Source organism: Orcinus orca, chromosome 13 (genome assembly GCF_937001465.1).
Source record: "Orcinus orca chromosome 13, mOrcOrc1.1, whole genome shotgun sequence".
Lineage (NCBI taxonomy): Eukaryota > Metazoa > Chordata > Mammalia > Artiodactyla > Delphinidae > Orcinus > Orcinus orca.
This window is the reverse complement of record NC_064571.1, coordinates 9,772,816-9,792,127: the sequence shown is the minus strand read 5'-3', so window position 1 is coordinate 9,792,127 and position 19,312 is coordinate 9,772,816. Positions and strand designations below refer to the sequence as shown.

At 56.6% G+C, this 19,312-nt stretch overlaps 1 protein-coding gene across 1 annotated transcript in view; it reads left to right on the top strand.

Annotated features, from left to right (window-relative positions):
* Window positions 1-215: 215 nt before the first annotated feature.
* Window positions 216-19,312, top strand: part of KCNIP3 (potassium voltage-gated channel interacting protein 3) — a 90,490-nt gene continuing 71,393 nt past the window's right edge. Inside the window, exons 1-2 of the mRNA XM_004277795.3 lie at window positions 216-365; window positions 13,555-13,717. Coding sequence (XP_004277843.1) covers window positions 351-365; window positions 13,555-13,717 — 178 coding nt within the window. The 5' untranslated portion in view covers window positions 216-350. The remainder of the gene's footprint in view (window positions 366-13,554; window positions 13,718-19,312) is intronic.

Sequence of the window (19,312 nt, the reverse complement as noted above, 5' to 3'; positions counted from 1 at the left end):
ACAGAGAGAGAGAGACTCCTGGCGACAGGCTGAGAGGGCAGGGTTAGGAGTGGTTTATACCCAGAGAATAGGACGGAGAGGCTGGGAGAGAGACGGAAAAGATGCGAGAGGGAGAGGGAGAGACACACACGGTGGGAGGTTGAGCGGGGGAGGAGACAGAGCAGAAGGGGCGGAGCTTAGGGTAGAAGCGCGCAGGGAGGGCGGGTGGACAGGGGGCGGGCGCGGAGCCGCCGGTAACAATTACGTCTGGGTCCCAGCAAACATGAGGCAGCTGCCAGCCGGGCCCGGCAGTCCTGTTCTCCTCGGCTGCGCAGTGGGGAAGCCGGCAACAGTTTCCTCCGGTGCCCAGGATGCAGCGGGCCAAGGTAGGCGCCGGCGCGGGTGGAGAGCGGGAGCTTCTGGGGGTTGCCCCGGACCGGGGAGCCTTGCTGTGCCTCCACCTTTGACCCCAGCCCCTGCTGTCTCCTGTAGGGTCGCTTTTGGGAAAGTAAGTGTTGGGGTGTCCTGGCTGGGAGGCTGCCCCGTTTGGACGGCAGGGGCTTTAGGTATTTGTGGAACTGAAGCTGGACGGAGGAGGAGCTTGGGGTCAGCCACCTGGTTCAGTTAAGTCCCTGGGAGTGCTGACCCTGAGCCTGGGTCCATGGCCTTTTGCGTTGGGGGAAGGCTGAGTGCTGGGAGGCCGTGTCTTACGCTCGAAGGCTGGTCAGTGAGTGCATCGTCTAATTATCCAAGTAATTAATGAGTAGCCACTTCCTAAAGGGCTGGGAGACCCCTGACAAGGACGACTGTGATTAGTTCCTACTCTGTGGGGCTCTTGGGAGGTTGGAGACAGAGAGTGCAAGGAAAATGCCTGGAACAAAGTTCAAGAGATGGTAGCGAGGTGTTGGGAAGGATGAAGGATAATTAAATGAAGAATAAAGAGGGAAAGGAAAATACGCTAACCCCCAGAATAGTTAACACTCAGAACATCTGTCCTGATGCCTGGCCAGCTCCCCACGTGTTTGGGACAGTCTTGCTTTGGAGGGAAGAAGAAAGACCAGGATAAGATCTGGCTGATCGTAACAGAACAGATAACAGTGGTCTGAGCAAGATTGCTTGCACTTATCTCTCATGCAGAAGTCCGGAGGAAGGCAATAGAAGGCTGGCACGGAAGCCCTACGGTCAGCAGGGACTAGGCTCCATCTGTCTCACTGGCTTCTCTTCTTGAGGCTACGTTAAGGTCCAAAATGGCTGCTGGAGCTCCAGCCAGCACATACAAGCAGCAGGAAGTAGAAAGAAGGGCAAAAATAAATCTCGACTAAAATCAGGGTTTTATGGGTAAGGAAGAATGGATACTGGGCTGGCATCTGGCAGTCTCCCCCAACTCCACCCCATCCCCCCCAGAGATGGATTCCTGCCTCTCTGTCACCCATGGGGTCTTGTGGCTGCTAATTCCAGGCCATACTACCCCAGAGCCCCAGGCCACCCCTGCTCTGTCTGCTCCCTTGCTCAGGGGTGCCAGGAGGATTGGCAGAAGTGCTGACAGGAAACCCTTCGAGGCTGGCGACAGGGCATGTTGAGAAGGTATTTTCTCTCCAGGCACCTTAAGTCTCTCCTACAACCTTCAGGCAGATAGGGCAGAAGTAGAGAAACTTAGCACCTTGTTGCACGCACGCTCACATGCCATGTGCTCACTGCACGCATGTGCCACAGCTGGCACAGGTCACATGCATCCAGGGTCGTCAGTATGAACATGCAATGCACAGCCACGCCCTGTGACTGTGCACACAGCTGCCTGTGCTGCACAGCCTGCGTGCACACAGAGGTGGGGATTTCCACAGAGTCAGGCTGCACGCAGGTGTGCACACGGCCCACTCTGTCCACCAGGCATGGGACAATCCTCCTCCTCTTGCAGCTGGGCTGGCCAGAGGCTGGAGTGGGTCCCTCACCTTCTGGTGCTGGGCCAGGCAGGGACAGTGGTCTGAGGGAAGCCACCATTGGGTCCCTCACCAAGGTCAGCAGAAGGATTATGAAAATCACCTTCCCCTCTAGTGGCAACAGGGACTACAGTTCAGAGCACAGGCTGGGAGTTGCCTGACTCATCCACCCTCAGTGCCTGTCACTGTCATTTGTGGATCCTCACAATGTCCTGGGAGGGCAGGCACTGCCACTTCCCCTTTCACAGACACGAGGCTCCAGTGCGGTGGGGACGGGGGGTGGGGGTGGGGGCTCGTCCAGCCCAGCACCAGGACTTGAGCTCTGTGAACTCTTAGGAGAAAGGAGCAAAGAGAACTGCAGGCTCTGCTCCTGGGTCTTCAGGGAGTGATGTCTTCATGACCCGGCATGTCCATCGGGACCCGCTACCTGCTCCGGTTCCTGCCTTCTTGTGGGGCATGTGTGGGAGGTGGACCCTAATCTTCTCCCCTATTTCCAAAGTAATCAGAGCCCTGAACTGTACTGGGGGGTGTGGTGGCTCTGACTCTTCTCGAGGTGGAGCCTGGGACAAGGTCAGGGCTGAAGGGCAGGAGCCCTTAGGTGGCCACTCCTCCCTCCATGGTCTTTCCAGCAGGCTCTGCACCTGCATTATTCCCCTGGACCCCCAGGCAGCCCCGAGGTCACTCTTGGTATTGCACTCTCTTTACAGATGAGGAAACTGAGGCCCACCCATGATTGCAAGCTATAAAGTGTTACAGCTGGGATTTGAACCCTGCTCTGTCTTGCTCTAAAGCTCAGTTGCCTGGGGCTTGGGGGGATGGTTGGGGAGGTCATGGGAGAAGGCTACAGGGAGAGAGGGGTGTGCCTGTGACCAGGCAGCTGAGGAGGTGCCCTATCCCTGTGGGGGCTGGCTCCATGGAGTTGTGGCCTGTTGCACCCTCCGAATCCTTACTTAGAGAGTGCACGTAAGTCAGATCCCGCCCCTGGCCACGTCTCCCGATTAGCCATGTGACCTTGAGCCAGCCACAGCCCCTTGTCTGGGCTGCAGATCCAGAGCTGCAAAGGAAAGGACCCCGGCGTTTCGAAATCAGGAGCCCTTTTCTCATCAAAATCTTCTGCAAGAGAGGGAGTTGCTTTGCCACCTCGGGCTGGCTTGGGGCCCATCTACTCTCCCGCCCCACCCCAAGGCATCTCTGGTGATGGCCAGGAGCGCTGCAGAGCCCTGAATGTGGCCTCTGTGAGGAAGAGGGGCAACCTTGGTTTCCAAGGCAAAGAAAGGAGAAGGGAAAGAACTTGGCAAGTCTTCCTTTGCTGGTCCTCCAGCCCCGGGCCAGAAGGAGACAGAGCAGAAAGGAGGGTGCAGTGTGGAGTGAGTCACTGTGTCGCCCTCCCCATCTCCCCATCCCCAGCTTGATGTTTCCCTGGAACGGGTGCATCTGTCAGCTGTGATCAGCCCACATCCTAGAGCGCCACAGAGCGGCCATGTGACAGGGAGAGAACCAAGGGGACCTGCAGGCACCAGAGTTGGAGGGGCATTGCTGAGCTGAGCTGGGCAGGACAGCTGAGAGGGGCCTGTCCCATCTCCCGGTTGGCCCAGCCTCCCCGCTCTGATCTGTTGCCTGAAGTCTCTGCCCAGCCCTGCCCTCCATCAGGCTGGCCCGCGCCTGTGCCGTGCTCAGCTAGGCAGAGCAGCTGCTGGCCTTAGCCGGCCTCATCTCCAGCTCTGCGGCCGGCCCCTGTCCTCCCCTGCTTCCAGCACATGCCTCCGGGGCAGGCAAGGGATAAATCCGAGTCCCGACTGCTGGTGCTATGCCTGGCCCTGTTTTAAGGTCCTCTCTTGGGACTTCCCTGGTGGTCCAGTGGTTAAGACTCCACGCTTCCATTGCAGGGGGCGTGGGTTCGATCTCTGGCTGGGGAACTAAGATCCCTCATGCTGTGGGGTGAGGCCAAAAAGAAATCCTCCCTCAAGATGGGCACTCTGGGCAGTGAGCCCAGAGAGCCACATTCTAGCCCCAACTCTGCCCAAGTGACTCCGTGAGCTCGGGCAGGGTCCATCCCCTCCCTGGGCCTCAGTCTCCCCATCTGAGCCTCAGGTGCGCTCATAGCCTCTGCCAGACCCCCTGTGCTGAGCAGTGGGGGCTGGGTGTAGAGGTGGGGGGGCCACCACCAAAAGCTCCAGGATGCTGTGATGCAGATTGCCCCGCCCCACACATATGCCTCCTGGCCTGTCACGAGGCCCACCTCCGCTATTTGTAATTGAGGAGCCCGGCCAGGAGCGAACGTGGTTGCGGAGATACACAGCTGCACCTCGACAGCTGTTAGCCCAGCTCTGCATCAGCAGATCTGGGCTCAGTCCCAGCCCCCTCATGCCCTAGCTGTGTGTCCTCAGACAAGTTATTTAGCTCCTCTGTTCCATGGTCTCCTCGTTTTCCTGGAGGAAATATCATCGACCTCCTAGATAAATAAGATCCCACACCAGCCCGCTTAGCACAGCCCCTGGCGCATCGCAAGAGCTCCGTAAATGGTGGGAGTGCCAGTGTCATCATTTGGGGATTACTGGGTAGAGCCTGGGAAGGGCACTCCCATGGGAGAATGTTGTCAGTGAGTAGCTCGGAGTCCACCCCTGGATTGATGAGAAACCCTCATTGCCTGGGCAGCAAGAGGCACGTGAAGAGCTAGTGTCCTGGCCGAGGTGGCAGCATTAGAGGCAGGGCAGGGACAACCCAGTCTTCCCCTCCCCTGCTCCAGTGCTCTGGGAGGGGCGGCACCCAGGCATGTGTGTGTGTGTGTGTGTGTGTGTGTGTGTGTGTGTGTGTGCGCGCACGCGCGCATGCCTGTGTTCTTCAGGGACTCATGACAATCTCAGCTCCCCGCTCAGGAGGCAGGCCGCCTGGCCCCTACCTGTTGGTGCTCAGGGGTGGGAGGAGAATCGAGGCTCCCCGAAGCCTCCCTATCCCAAATCCTCAGGGCCCGCACGACACAACGCCCATTGCCACTTCCTGCCATCTGTCCCAAGTGCTGGAAATAGAGCACGCCAAGATGAGTGGGCGCTCAGTGAGCTTGCCTGAAGGAGCACCCATGGACGGGGTCAGGGCGCTAGGCAGCCCCGCAGCTCAGCAGGGCTGCACGTCCCCGCTGGCCCAGGCTCTGGCCTCGAGGCAGCCCCAGCCCCGCCCCGGGAAGGAGGGAGATTGCGAACCCCAGACTCCTTCCTCCCGCAGACAAGGCCCAGAGTTTCCTAGCCGGTGGGATAAGCCCTCTAAACCTTAGCTCACTTTCAGATTGGCTGAGAAGCCTTATAAAACTAGAGCAGCACGGGCCCCACTGAATCAATAACGCAGCCCCTGGGCAGGCAGAGATGGGGAAGTCTCCCAGGGGATTCTGAAGTGCAGTCCGCTGAGTGGAGCGAGTTGGGCGTCCCCGCTGATGTCACTGGGCCCTGGGCTTGGCCCTGCCCCTTGCGCTGAGCATCAGAAGGGTGAAGAATAATGCTAATCACTCCTGCTTGGGGGGGGGGGGTTGTATATGTCACCTCGTTTAACCTTCTCCATAGTCCCGTGAAGCCTTGTTATTATCCCCATTTTACAGATGAGCAAACTGAGGATCAGGGTGGTCAAGTACTCTGTCCAAGGTGGCCCAGCCAGGAGGTGAGGGTCCAGGAATCCAGTCCCTGTCTGGCTGACCACAGACCTCTTCCCACTGTACTGACTGAAATAACATCAACCGGCTTGAAATTCCCCCTCCTCAGCTAAGTGTGTCTTCTGAACCAGCATCCAGTGGGTCCTGGTGGCTCTTATGAAACCGTTCGTGCTGTGTCTCACGCATAAATGCCTGTAAACATTTGGGAGAAGTTAGCTGTGCCTCTTGCATATGCATTGACTCAATAACATTACCTCTAAGGAAGGGAGCCTGGGTGTTCTCGCCCCAAAGGCTGCCACGTGCCCACAGGTCACCTCTGCCGAGCCTTCTCTGAGATGCTCTTTGGGGGTTCTCTGGAGCCCAGCTGACGAGAACCACAGAAACTGAGCCAGCTGCTCAGTGGTCTGGCCTTGGAGTGCCCCTAACGGCCTGAGCAGATGGGCTTCCACAGGACGGAGCTGTGCACGCTGGGCATGGGGCAGTGAGCAGGGTCAGTCACCCTGTGGACCACTGGCGTTTCTGGGAGCCTGTTGGGGGTGAGGAGCCACCAGGTGGGATGTCCCGGTCCAGGTGCCAGTGGTTTGTTTAAAATGATCTGGCCTCTTTCTATGGGGTGGTGAAAACTCTCAGATGATGGTTGAGAATGGAACGTCCTCGTGGAGAATCTGGACCACATGTGTGGGGAGCTGGAAGGCATGAGGGCTTGTTCTGCTTCCGGTACCCATCTCCATGGTGACAATGTCACAGTTACTGAGGGGTCACCTTGACCCCTCCATCACTACCTACACCTACAGTAGATCCTAAATACTCATCACACTGATATTTCCACCACCCATCCCACCGCCTGCGCCTGGCTCAACCCCCCCACCGTAGTCCCCTCAACTTGTGCAGCCCCCCAAGTTAGCCACTTACCTCATTGTCCCCCAGTTCTCCTCCACACTCCACCAGACCACCTTTCTGAAGGTGACTGACGCTAGCCTGGACTTGGGTGGGAAAGGGGAGCTGGGGTCAGGGTGTGCCCTGGCAGCGGGAGGCTGCCCCAAACCCCCCAACTGGCAGGTCTGAGCACCATCTAGAACAGTGCTGGCCAATAGAAATGCATTACAAGGCACAGGTATCATTTGAAATGGTCCGGCAGACACATTAAAGAAAGTAAAAAAAAAATGATTTTTAATAATATATTTTATTTAACCCAATGTAAATATTATTTCAACGTGTAATCAATATAAAAATTACTAATGAGCTATTTTACGTTCTACTAAGAAGGATTTGAAACCCAGTGTGTATTTGCACTGATGGTACATCTCCACTTGGACTAACCCCATTTCAAATGTTCCGTAGTCACATGCAGGGAGTGGTCACTGAACGGGACACCTCAGTCCGTGACCAGACTCCAAATGTCCTAGCTGTCTGTACTCTGCCTTCACCCATTTGGTTTTATCTGCCACAACCTGTGCTATTGTTTCTTATTTTTCCTTTAAATTAACTCACATTTTAAATTTCAGTAAGTTCATTTAAAAGGGAATCTGTAGGGGCTTCCCTGGTGGCGCAGTGGTTGAGAGTCCGCCTGCCGATACAGGGGACACGGGTTCGTGCCCCGGTCCGGGAAGATCCCACATGCCGCGGAGCGGCTGGGCCCGTGAGCCATGGCCGCTGACCCTGCGCGTCCGGAGCCTGTGCTCCATAAGGGGAGAGGCCACAACAGTGAGAGGCCCACGTACCGCAAAAAAAAAAAAAAAAAAAAAGGGAATCTGTAAATCATTATCGTAAAAGGAGAGCTAGTAGCAGTCGCTGCGGTAACCATAACAACGCCATGAAAACAAAACAACAGCATTAAATTCCAGCCCCTCCCACCCTCCCCCACTATGTGGGCTGCTGAGTCTCAGAGCTGGAGCTAGAGGGATGCTGCGGGCACCCAGGGTCTAAGTCATCCCCTGTACCAGGCACAAGATTCTCCCAGATGCTCCAACCCCTCCAGCCAAAGCCCAGCAGGACACACCTGAAGGTGAACTAGTTGGTTGACTCCTTGTTGCCCTTGGCCGAGAGAGAACACGCACCACGGGTAACGTGGTGAGCTTGGTGAGAGGGTGTGAGAAAGTCCTATTACAGGATCTGGGCTTCAGCTGGGCAATTTGCAGGAGGGCCTACGGAACCTCGAAAGATTGGTGTGAGCGTTAAATAAAGCACCCAGCTCAGAACCTGCAGGAAAGTAGGTGCATCGCCAGTGCAGTGCCCTTTCTGTCCCTCCTGTGCTCCCCACAGACCCGGGGACTTGGAAGGAAGCTGAGACCTGCCCTTGGACCCCACTAGCCGGGCAGGAGCTGCAAGTCTGGGGTGAGTGGCCGGAAACGGCTCAGACCACCTGCAGCCCCTGCCCTGAGGGGACCTTGTAAGCCTCCGAGGAGACTGCAGTTCCCCGGGGCCAGCCTAGGGCCATTTCTGGGACCTGGCCCACAATGCTTACACGGCCAGATGTACTGCTGGGGACGCTGTGCGACCTCAGGACCCAGATCTTCTGGCTTCACTGGTCTCTTCTGGCTTCACTGGTCTCTTCTGGCTTCACTGGTCTCTGCCACCCGGCTCTGACCGTCCCCTGAGGCCCGTGGAGGATGGAGGGATGGCTCCATCCACTGTTAAAATGCATCAGTAAGAGCAGGCGGGGAGAAGGTCTGAGGCAAATTATGGAGAGAGCATTAGGGGGCTTTCACCGGGGCATTTTAGGGTATTTATTGAAGATTTTGTGTGTGTTTGTATTTTTTAAGTATTCTTTTTTTTTCTATGTACGAGAGTATTTTTTTAATGGAAAATTTATTGAGATCATTGTAGACTCACTTGCAGTTGTAAGAAATAAAACAGCCCCTAAATACCCTTTACCCCGTTTTATAATACATGCACTGTGTGTGTGTGCGTAGTGCTATTTACTTTTATCACATGTCGGTTTGTGTTTCCACCACCACAGTCACGACACAGAACAGTTCCATCACCACGAGGACCCCTCGTGTTGCCCTTTTATAGCCGCACCCACCTCCCCCCTTCCACGTCTCCCCCCATCCTGAACCCCTGGCCCACTGATCGGTTCCAGTTCTAAAATGTTCTTTTGAAGTGTATAAATAGAATCACATAGTATGTGAGCTTTTGAGATTTTGGCCGTTCCCATGGTCCGAGTGGTATCTCCTTATGGTTTTAGTTGCATTTCCCTGATGGCTAATGATGTGGAACAACTCTGCATGGGCTTATTTGCCACCTGCACGTCTTCCTCGGTGAAATGCCTGGGGCTGTCTTTTGCCCATTTTCTAACTGGATGCTTTGTTCTTTTACTGTTGAGTTTTGGACGTGAGGGTCTCTTGGGTGTCGGGCTCTGTGATGCGGAAGAGCAGCGCACACAGCAGGCCAGGGCCAGCTCTCAGAGCTGACATTCCAGGAGAAAGAAAGAAATGCACCTCGGAAAACAAATAAATAGGGTAGGTTCAAAAGCAGTGTGCTGGGAAGCACAGCAGCTGTTGATATGGATGGTGAATGGCAGCCTAGAGAGAGCCGTCTCCCATCACCTGGTCTGACTGAGGCCTGACAGGGAGAATGTACAGGAGTGTGCAGGGAAGAGGGGAGCAGTGTGCAGGGAAGGGGGAAGGAGTGGATAGAGGGAGGGGGGAGGAGTGGACGGGGAGGGGGAGGAGTGGATAGGGGGAGGGGGGAGGAGTGTGCAGGGGGGAAGGCGTGTGCAGGGGCCGGAGGCGGGGGGAGTGTGTGGCGGAGGAGCAGCAGGTGCAAAGCTGTGAGGTGCTCAAGCCGGGCATGTGGGGGCACGCGCGGAACAGATGAGGTGGGCAGTGGAGGCGAGATGGACTCACAGGGTCAGGTGGGATTGACTGAGGGGTTTGCAGGTCCGCACAGGCCCTGGGTTTTACTGACATGCAGCAGAAGCCACTGGGGCCTCAAAGCAGGCTGGCCAGGGATTTAATTTGTGCTGCAGTCTCCTCACCAACCCAGGCCTCGTCAACTCTGTCACCTCCCTGCACAGAAGTGTCAGGGAGTGAGGTGGTGTCACCTTGCGGGGCTCCCTCCTTCGATGCCCGAGAGCCCCCCTATTCAGCAGGAGGGAGTCTGGAGTGGCCATTAACGTTCCCTGCCAGCCCCGGCAGACCCTCCCTCAGACAGACGAGTGTCAGCTAGTCAGGAGGATGAGCCGGTGGTCACTCCCCCGGCCTCCTCCCTCCCCCACCTTCTGAGCCTCTCCTGGCATTTGTGTGGCCCTGCTCGTGCCCAGCCACTGTGGGCCCTTCCTCTCCTCGCTGTCAGGATGCCCTCACCCATTTCAAGTGGGAGGCCATCCCAGGCCCCGCCTGTGGGCCTCACAGCGGGGTCCTGGCCCTCAGCCAGCTGGAGGACATGGCCCAGGGCTCCTCCACCCTCGTCCAACCCTCTCCACCAGGAGAGGTACTCCTTAGCCTGGGACATTAGTAAACCATTACTCTGACATGGCCGGGGGGCTTGGGAGCCCCTCGCCATCTTCCAAGGCCTGTCGGGGGCCTGGCCCAGGGAAGTTAAGCAGCACAGCCTGGTCAGGACTACCTGAACTTTGGAACCAGGAGGCCATGAGTGCAGTGTGGCCCTGGCATGCCCCCAAGCTTCTCTGAGACTTAGTTTCCTCATCTTTAAAATGGGCATGGCGTTGCCAACCTCCTGGGGGTTGTCATGACAACGAGGTGACCTTAAGGCCCAGAATAGACATGCATGAGGGGGGCTCTCAGCCCCGCCTTGTGGACCCTCCCAGCCGTCCCAGGAGGACGGAACCCCGGGCCACCGGCTGGGTCTCCCCACATCAGCTCAGGCCTGGCTGTAAGACAGAGTGCCCAGGGCGGCCCCTGCCAGCAGCGCCAGCGCCGTCCTGAGATGGGGGGTGGGGTCCCTACAGACAGCTCCTGCCTGAGATGCTGAGGGCATCAGTTTCTCCCTCTGATGTTCTCTCCTAAGCCCATATGCAGAGCCTACAGCAAAGAACTCAGGAAATAATGAAGCACCAGCTGCCCGACTTCCCCCTACCCGCCTCCTGGACCGAAAGAAAGACTTTATTCATCAAGGCCGTTTCTCTCCTGAAGCAGATCATTAATAATGGAGAAGGTCTCTCTCTCTGACAGCCTGGGCAGTGCCTGTGTGCACGTGTGCGTGTGTATGGATGTGTGTGGATGTGCGTGCATGTGTGTGTGCGTGCATGTGTGTGTGGATGGGTGTGTGTGCGTGTGTGTGTGCATGTGCGTGTGTGGATGCGCGTGCGTGTGTATAGGGTGCCTCCCTCAGCATCCCTGGCACCCTGGGGCCCCTGGCCACCCCCGCTCACCCCCTCTTTCTGCCCCATTGGGATGGTGAGTGCCCACCCTAACTGCGGCTCCGGGCACCACTAACCGCCCCCCATTGGCAGGCTGAGCCTTGGAGAAGAGGAGAAATGTGGTGGGTGCCGCTGAGGGTGTGTCTTGGGGAGGTGGCTTTGGGGGGTGATGACTACAGGAGGGAAAGCCGGCAGCTGGGACCTGGCTGGGACGGCCCTGAAAGTCAGGATAAGGGGTTTGGATGTTGTCCTGTCTGGACGGCCACTTCTCCGAAAGCTGACCAGGAGGCCAACCGCCCAGCCCCAAATGTGGACGGGCCTCATGGGGTCGTGAGCCAACTCAGCACCTGGAGGGTTCTCCCTCCTAACCAGAGCCTGCAGGAGGCAATGCACCAGCCTCCCCTCACCTGGGCATTCGCACAAACTCCACAATTTAGGGGATATTTGTAGGGTTTTTCTTATTCCTCAAGTTCAGGAAAGCCTCCCTAGAGGGCATGAAAGAACCTAAAAGGCCAGAAGCTTGCTTTCCCAGCTCTCCTTGCAGCCAGGGATTAGGCATATGACCTGGGCTGGGACAATCTGACCCCTCTGCTCTTGACCTTGAAACTGGAGCTAGTGCCTCAACCGAGACTCCCCCAGCAGCCTCCAGGTTCCAGGGGCAGCAGGGCCATCACACCAGTGGGGGTCCCAGGCCCAGTGCCCCTGGGATGGCAGTGCTAGCCCCAGGGTCGTGTTATTCAGCAGCAGCGGAGGTGCCCTTGCTGTCCCCTGGGTGACGTGGCTGAGGTCTGGCTATCCAGCAGCTTCTTGCTCTGGTCTGTCTTCCAAGCCTGGCTCTCTGTCCTTCCCGGGGAGGACTGGCCTGGGCTCCCCACTGCTGATTCCTTTCCAGTTACCATCAGCCTGGGTCCGTGTCTCTGCTCCTTGTACCTGAGAACCTGACCGAGGCAGGGGCTGCACTGGGGTCTCTGCATCTGCAGAACTTGCTCGAATGTACATCTGTTTGTGATTTATTTCGGACACCCGTATACTCTGCAGGACTGTACAAATGTAGCACACGTGAAACCCCACAACCCTGGAGGGACATCATCAACCCGTCACCCCATTGGCCATTGTCCTGGCCAGTCAACCCACCCACTCAGAACTGGTACCCACGGGGGTGCGCTGCTTCCTCCCACGTCTGGAGCTCAGACCGCGCATCCCGGGTACCATGAACCTGGGGCTACCTGCGGCAGCGACCCAACGGGCCAGGCCACACCTATGGCACTGCCGCCCCAAGCAGGAGGTATGGCACAAGGGCAGCAAACCAGACTCAACAGATGCCCAGAGGGCCATCCTGCTGCCAGCCTGGGCACTGAGGATGGTGGGCCACTGGCAGGCCAGGTGAGGGTGCTCAAAATATTGATGTAGGAAAACAAATCTCACCACTCCGGGCCTCCACTGTGACCCCGGGCTGTCCTTTCCCCAGCCACACTCACAGCCCAGCATCTTAACATCCCACCCACAGCTCCCTCCTCCAAGGTTCTACCCGTCAGTTTTGTTTTTGGGGTTTTTCTTAAGTCTTTATTGAGTTTGTTACAATATTGCTTCTGTTATATGTTTTGGCTTTTTGGCTGTGAGGCATGAGGGATCTTAGTTCCCCGACCAGGGGGCCAGGGGTTGAACCTGCACCCTCTGCATTAGGCGAAGTCTTAACTACTGGACCACCAGGGAAGTCCCTCCCCCATCAGCTGTTTGAGTCGTTTCTTCAGATGGTTGCACAGAGTACGTAGTGGGTTGCATCCATGTGCCCCCTCCTGGGGAGGTCCTCGGGCCTTTGATGCGGCCTCGGTTTGCCTCAAGGTGAAGAAAGATCGAGGGCTCTGGCGTGAAGTGAGGAGGCCAGCTTTGCTGTGTGACCCTGTGCAGATCTGCTCCCCTCTCTGGGCTTTAGTCAGTGAGGGGTTTGGGCTGTGATCTCTAAGGGACTGTCTGGCTCTGACAGCCAGGGCCGTGCCAGGGTCGGGGGTGTTGATGAGTAAGTCTGGACCCTCACCTCCCTCCTTCCAGGGGCCCCATCACGTAACAGACCAGGGTGCCCAGTGGGGGAACCCCTGCCCATAGACCCTGCCTTCAATCGGGAGTTCTTCCAGCAAATTCCCACTGCACAGTCCATGCTGTTGTGGAACTATCGGTGCAGGGACAGACCCAACTCCCTCAACTTTAGAAGCCAGGGGGGCTTCATGGGGGAGGTGACTTGCTAGCGGGATCTTAAAGCATGAGCAGGGCTCGAGTGTGGAAGGGGTGTGTTCACAGAGCAGCCTGGTGTGGCTGGTGGGGAGTGTGTGTGGGAGCACAGCGTGCACAGAGCCCCACGGTGGCCTTTAATGTCCTTCTCAACCCACTCCTCCAGCTTGGGTCACTGGCGCAGCTTTTTCCAGCAGACACTGTCTGTGCCTGCAAGGTGGCCTCGCCACGCAGTGACCAAGGGCTCTTGGAGAGAGAGTGGGGCTGCTAAGAGACCGGGCAGGAGATGACCAGGGGCGGGGGCAGCAGCGGGCCTGCGGGCTCCTGGCATGCATCCCTGAAAGGCAAGACCCTGGGTGGAGTGAAGGACGGCCTCAGGGCTGCCCTGGGGATGATCTGAGGTCCCCTTGGGGAGCAAGGGCTCAGGGCCACTCTGCCTGTTCCTGCTGCAGGAGGTGATGAAGGTGTCAGACGGCAGTCTCCTGGGGGACCCCGGGCGCACACCGCTGAGCAAGGACGGCGTCAAGTGGCAGCGGCCGAGGCTTACCCGCCAGGCCCTGATGCGGTGCTGCCTGGTGAAGTGGATCCTGTCCAGCACAGCCCCGCAGGGATCAGGTAGGGGTTGGGCTGGCTGGGAAGAAGGTGGGGGTCTGTTCTGAGCGCAGAGACCTACCCTGGGACCCCAGCCTGGACCACACCACCTCTGCCTCTGCGGGGACGTGTTTCTATTCATTCACGCCTGTTCCCATTCATCGGTGCCTGCTCCTGCAGGGTGCAGGGTGCTGACCCCAAGGCAGGACCCAGGGAGGTGGGGACAGATCGATAGGACCATGCTGGAATTTTCCCAGCTGGGAGGATGGAGCGGGGCTTCAGAGCCTCGCTGGCCGAGTGACCTTGGGTGACACAGTCTTCCTTTCTAAGTCCTCTGTGTAAAGGCGGGCTGATACTCACCTGCAGGGTGCAAACACGTGCAGGGGCCTGGGGAGGAGAAGGCCCGGGCTTCAGCACCCCCTCGGTCCTGCCCAGTGCAGCCCAGGGGCTGGGGCTGGCTCTTTACCTCGTGCTGCGTTCTGGGAGTTTGTGGCAGGAATGGATGGCCGGCACTCGCTGTTGGTGGTATTTGGTGTCTGTGATGCAGTAAGAGATGCAGGGGGACCTCATGCAACCCGTATACTCTCACACACATACCACACACTCACACTTGTGCACACCCACCAAGTGTGCACATACCACCCACGCACACCTGTGCACACCCACCAAGCACATGTGGGTGCACACACATCACACACAGGCGTGCACGCCACACACACACCATGCACACTCCTGCGACCACACACATAGGCGTGCATGAGACGCTGCCTCTTTGACTTTAAGGAAAAGGTGAAGGCTTGGATCCTGACAGCTGTGTCTTGTTCGTTGTCTCAGACACTGTTTTCCAGGGAGCCTCAGTCCCCTTGCCTGGAGAATGGGTATACTCATGGCCCCAGCCTCCCAGGCTTGATGGGGTGGGGCCAGCAGTGTGTGCAGGCCAGGCCCCTGTCCTTTACCTGCACACCCACTCTAGGGCGCTCCCAGCATGATTCCAGTCCCCTCCCTTCTGCTTCCCTGAGCCCCTGCTACCTGTGCTGCTTCGTCACCCTTTTCTGACCGTTCCGTTACCCAGAGCAGCCTCCAGGGAGGCCTGGGGCCTGTGAATACACATGTGGGGTCCATGTGCGCTCTCTCTCTCTCTCCAGCTTCTTGGGACGATGCAGAAACGAGAGGTTACTACAGTTTCATACAAACAGCTTAACTGGGAAGCTCACATCTTCACAGGGCTGTTTTTCTGCAGCAGAGTAAAAGCAATTGTTTTCCATTAGGGTAGGAACAGGGAGCAGAGGTGAGCCGTGGCGCCCTCGTGTGGCCGGCCTTGTGCGCCTGACGGGCTCGGGTCTGCTCTGATGGGCCCAGCCGCGCCTCGCTGGAGGCCCAGATTCTTTTTATTTTTTTTAGATTTACGATCTGAAGAATTTTATTTTATTTATTTACTTATTTATTTTTATACATCAGGTTCTTATTAGTCATCAGTTTTATACACATCAGTGTATACATGTCAATCCCAATCGCCCAGTTCATCACACCACCACCAATTCTATTGAAGTATAGTTGACTTACCATGTTGTGTTACTTTCTGCTGTACAGCAGTGACTCAGTTATACATATATATATTCTTTTTCATATTCTTTCCATTATGTTTTATCACAGGAGTTCCCTGTGCTCTACAGTAGGACCTTGTTTATCCATTCTGTATATACTAGTTTCCATCTGCTAATCCCAAACTCCCAAGCCCTCCCTCCTCCACCCCACCTCGCCCCTCGGCAACCGCAAGTCTGTTCTCTATGCCTGTGATTCTCTTTCTGTTTTGTAGATAAGTTCATTTGTGTCGTATTTTAGATTCCACATATAAGTGATATCACATGGTATTTTTCTTTGTCTGACTTACTTCACTTCGTACGATAATCTCCAGGTCCATCCATGTTGCTGCAAATGGCACTATTCGTTCTTTTTCATGGCTGAGTAGTATTCCATTGCATATATATGTACATCACATCCTTCTCCGTTCATTCGAGGCTCAGGTTCTTACTGGCCTGCATCTCCAGGGTCTTCTTGGCAGCAGCTCAGGCTCCTCCTTTCCCCGCGTGGAGCTTGCAGCCCCTCCGTGACCCGGTGTCTGTCTCTCCCTCCCCGGTCCTCAGCATCCAGCACCCAGCCCACTCCCAGCCTCTCTCCTGCTGAGCCCTGGCTCCAGCTTCCAACTTCCAGCAGAAACATCTGGCACACGGTGGTCTTCAGAATGGGGCTGGGGTGTGGTGTGCCCCCCTTGCTGAGCCTTTTGCACACCTGAGCGTGCGTGGACACGGGGAAGAGCAAGCCCGGGGGGCAGGCTGGGTGTGTCTGGGGTCGCAACGAGAGGAAACGGGGCCGAGGGGACCACGCCCACGGGTCCCACCTTTAGCTCGATGGGCTCCTAGATGGCAGCGTCTGTTCCCGTCAGCTCCTTCTAGAGCCGTGTGGAAGCCTTTGCTGAATGGCTGGTCACGGTCATGCAGCAGTGGGGGTGGGGAAGGGGTGCAGGGCCCAGGACACCACCAAGGGCACTGCCCAGCCCTGCCCATTCCCCTGGTGACATGTTTACCAGGCACCCTGCCAGGCCATGTGGAACACACAAAACGCAATCCTTAGTTGTGTGAGGCTGGCACGGAGGGTCACTCTGTTTTACTAAAAGTGAAGAGCAGACCGACTCTCAAGAAGGTCACACGAGTCAGCGGGTCCCACGGGTCAGGGGCTGAGCGAGGTCTCGGACCTGGAGCGTCTTCCATATGCTGCGGGCCGGGCGCCCACTCTCATGTGTGTCTTCCCTGACTTTTCTCTCGGGAGCTGCGGGAAGGCGGGGCTCGGGGTCTGCGGAGGCAGCAGCCACCCTCCCAGGCAGAGGAGCCGGGACCCCAGGGCACCCGTCTCTCCACTGAGCATCGCTCCCAGGCCTCGGCTCTGCCGTCCCATCACATCCCTTGAGGACACCTTGCTCACACCAAGGGCTCCGTGTGCTCGTGAAATGATCAGCCGTGTGCAGACGAGGTGCCTCTGCTCCTTCAGGAGCCTCCCGGGGCTCTGGGTGCAGAGGCCAATCGTGCCATTCGGTGTAGCTCTGTCCCCGCGCTCAGCCTGGCCCAGCTGGGTGTCCTGGGCTGGCGCCTGCAGAAGGTGGGCAGGTGGCCGGGACACTGTACCCTTGTTGGCGGTAGGGGTGGTTTCCATTCAGCAGAGGCGGCCTGAACCACAGATTTCTGGGACATCTTAGAGCAGGACCCAAGGAGCGTGGCCCAGTGGAACACGAGGGTGGCCTGAGCCTCGGCGACTCGGCAAGGAGTGGGTGGGACTCAGGGACCAGGTGGCACGAGGACAGGGGGCCAGGCCAGCTGCTGCTGCTGCACCCTGGGGGTCACCCCTGGACTGTAAAAGCCCCAACATGGGGTCGGGAGCCAGTCAGCTGCGATGGCCTTTAAGATGGGTGGGCCCGGGCCCGGGCCGCTCAGAGCCGTTGGCGCGGCCCCAGAAGTGCATCCCTCCCCAACGCTGGGAGGCCATCCTCAGTGACCCAGGGGCTGGCGCTCTGAGCTGCTCTGCTCATCTCCCCGGCACCGAAAGTCCCTCCTATGAGAATGTCAGGCCCCCTCTCCAGGGGCGCGGCTGAGCCACCAACCGGACAGACGCGCTTCTCAAGTCTGGCTCGCGCGAGGACAGTGGGACTGGGTGCCTTTAACTGTAAGCCTGGAATAATACTATCACCCACAGAGTAACCTGGGGTCTTCGTGGCAGACGCCTGAGTCCAGGCTGGCTGGTTTAAGCAGAGAGGCACTTACCCTCGGCTGCTGGGAAGTCTGCAGAAACGCTACAGGGCCAGAGAAGGAGGCCTGGATGTGACAAGGCAAGGGCCCTGCCTGCCGCTATGGGAAACACCCCATGTCCCAGCCCATTCCCCACGCAAAGGGACACATTCCTGCCCCTTCCCCCAAAGTGCAGACCCAGATTCTCAGCCACCGCATCCATCTCCGGGAGGTACTCGTTTCTCCTGGGGTTTGTCACCCCCATGTAAAATCATAAAGTCACCACCACCAGCACCAGCACGCATGATAAAAGAGTGGTCGTAGATACCAAATGTGAAATAGGTAGCTAGTGGGAAGCAGCGGCATAGCACAGAGTGCTTTGTGACCCCCTAGAGGGGTGGGATAGGGAGGGTGGGAGGGAGGGAGACGCAAGAGGGAGGGGATATGGGGATATATGTATGCATATAGCTGACTCACTTTGTTATACAGCAGAAACTAACACAACGTTGTAAAGCAATTATACTCCAATAAGTATGTTAAAAAAAAAAGAGTGGTAGTGGAAAGGTACGGGGATGAGGTAAATTAGCTAGTCTATAATACATAAGGATATATAACTATATACTAACAGAATTTTTTTTAATTAAAAAAATTATTTATTTGGCTATCTTGGGTCTTAGTTGCAGCACGCGGAATCTCCGTTGAGGCATGTGGGATCTTCCGTTGTGGTGCTTGGGCTTCTCTCTAGGTGTGGCATGAGCGTTTTCTCTCTCTAGTTGTGGCACGTGGGCTCTGTAGTTTGCGGCACGCGAGCTCTCTCCTTGAAGCGCTTGTGGCGCATGGGCTTAGTTGCCCCGAGGCACATGGGATCTTAGCTCCCTGACCAGGGATCGAACCCACGTCCCCTGCATTGGAAGGCAGATTCTTTACCACTGGACCAGCAGGGAAGTCCCTAACAGAATTTTAATGTGTTTGAAGCACCAAGGTATACTCAACATCATGTTTCAAAGTGAGATGCCAGATCAGGTGCAAATTTTCAAGGATTTATCTGAAAACTGTATATGGCTTTTGAAGCTTTTACCCTTATCAAAAGTATAGAAAGTTGAATGGTTAGAGCCTGGAGGGAAGATGATTTGTGAAGACGATTTCTCTGGAGAGTTCAGCCCCCCAGTGTGAAGGAGAGATGCTTCAGTTACCTTTTGTTACCTAACAAAATACTCCCAAATGTAGTGGCTTAAAACAACCACCATTTTTTTCTCCCAATTCTGTGGGTCAGGCATTGGGCGGGCCCCCCTACCTTCCCCCCGGATGGTACTTCTACTCCACATGGCATCAGTTGTGATTACTCACTTGCCTTTGCTTAGCTGGTGACTGGGCTGGGCTGGGAGGTTCAGAAAGGTTCCACCCACACGTCTGGTGCCTCAGTGCCTGTCTTTCTCCACGTGGCTGCTTGAGCATCCTCACAGCATGGTGGACTCAGGTACAAGATGGCTGACTTCCAGGAAAGGGTGTTCCAATAAGTAAGGCAGAGAGTTCTTTTTTTTTTTTTTAGGCAGAGAGTTCTCGAGGCCGAGGCTCTAGAACTCACACAGCATCACTTCTGCTGCATGCTATTGGTCAAAACAATCATAGGCTTAGTCTAGCAGAGGGGAAATAGACTACCTTTCCGTGGAATTGCAGTATGAAATCTGTGGCCATTTTAATCCACCGCAGGGCCCTCAGCTAAGAACCAACCCATGGTGGTGTGATCCAAGCTCTCATTCTTGAGTGATCTGAGCCCTCGGTCATCCTACCTATAACTCCACCCCACCCCCACTCACTTTGATCCCTGTATTTGGCAATATGA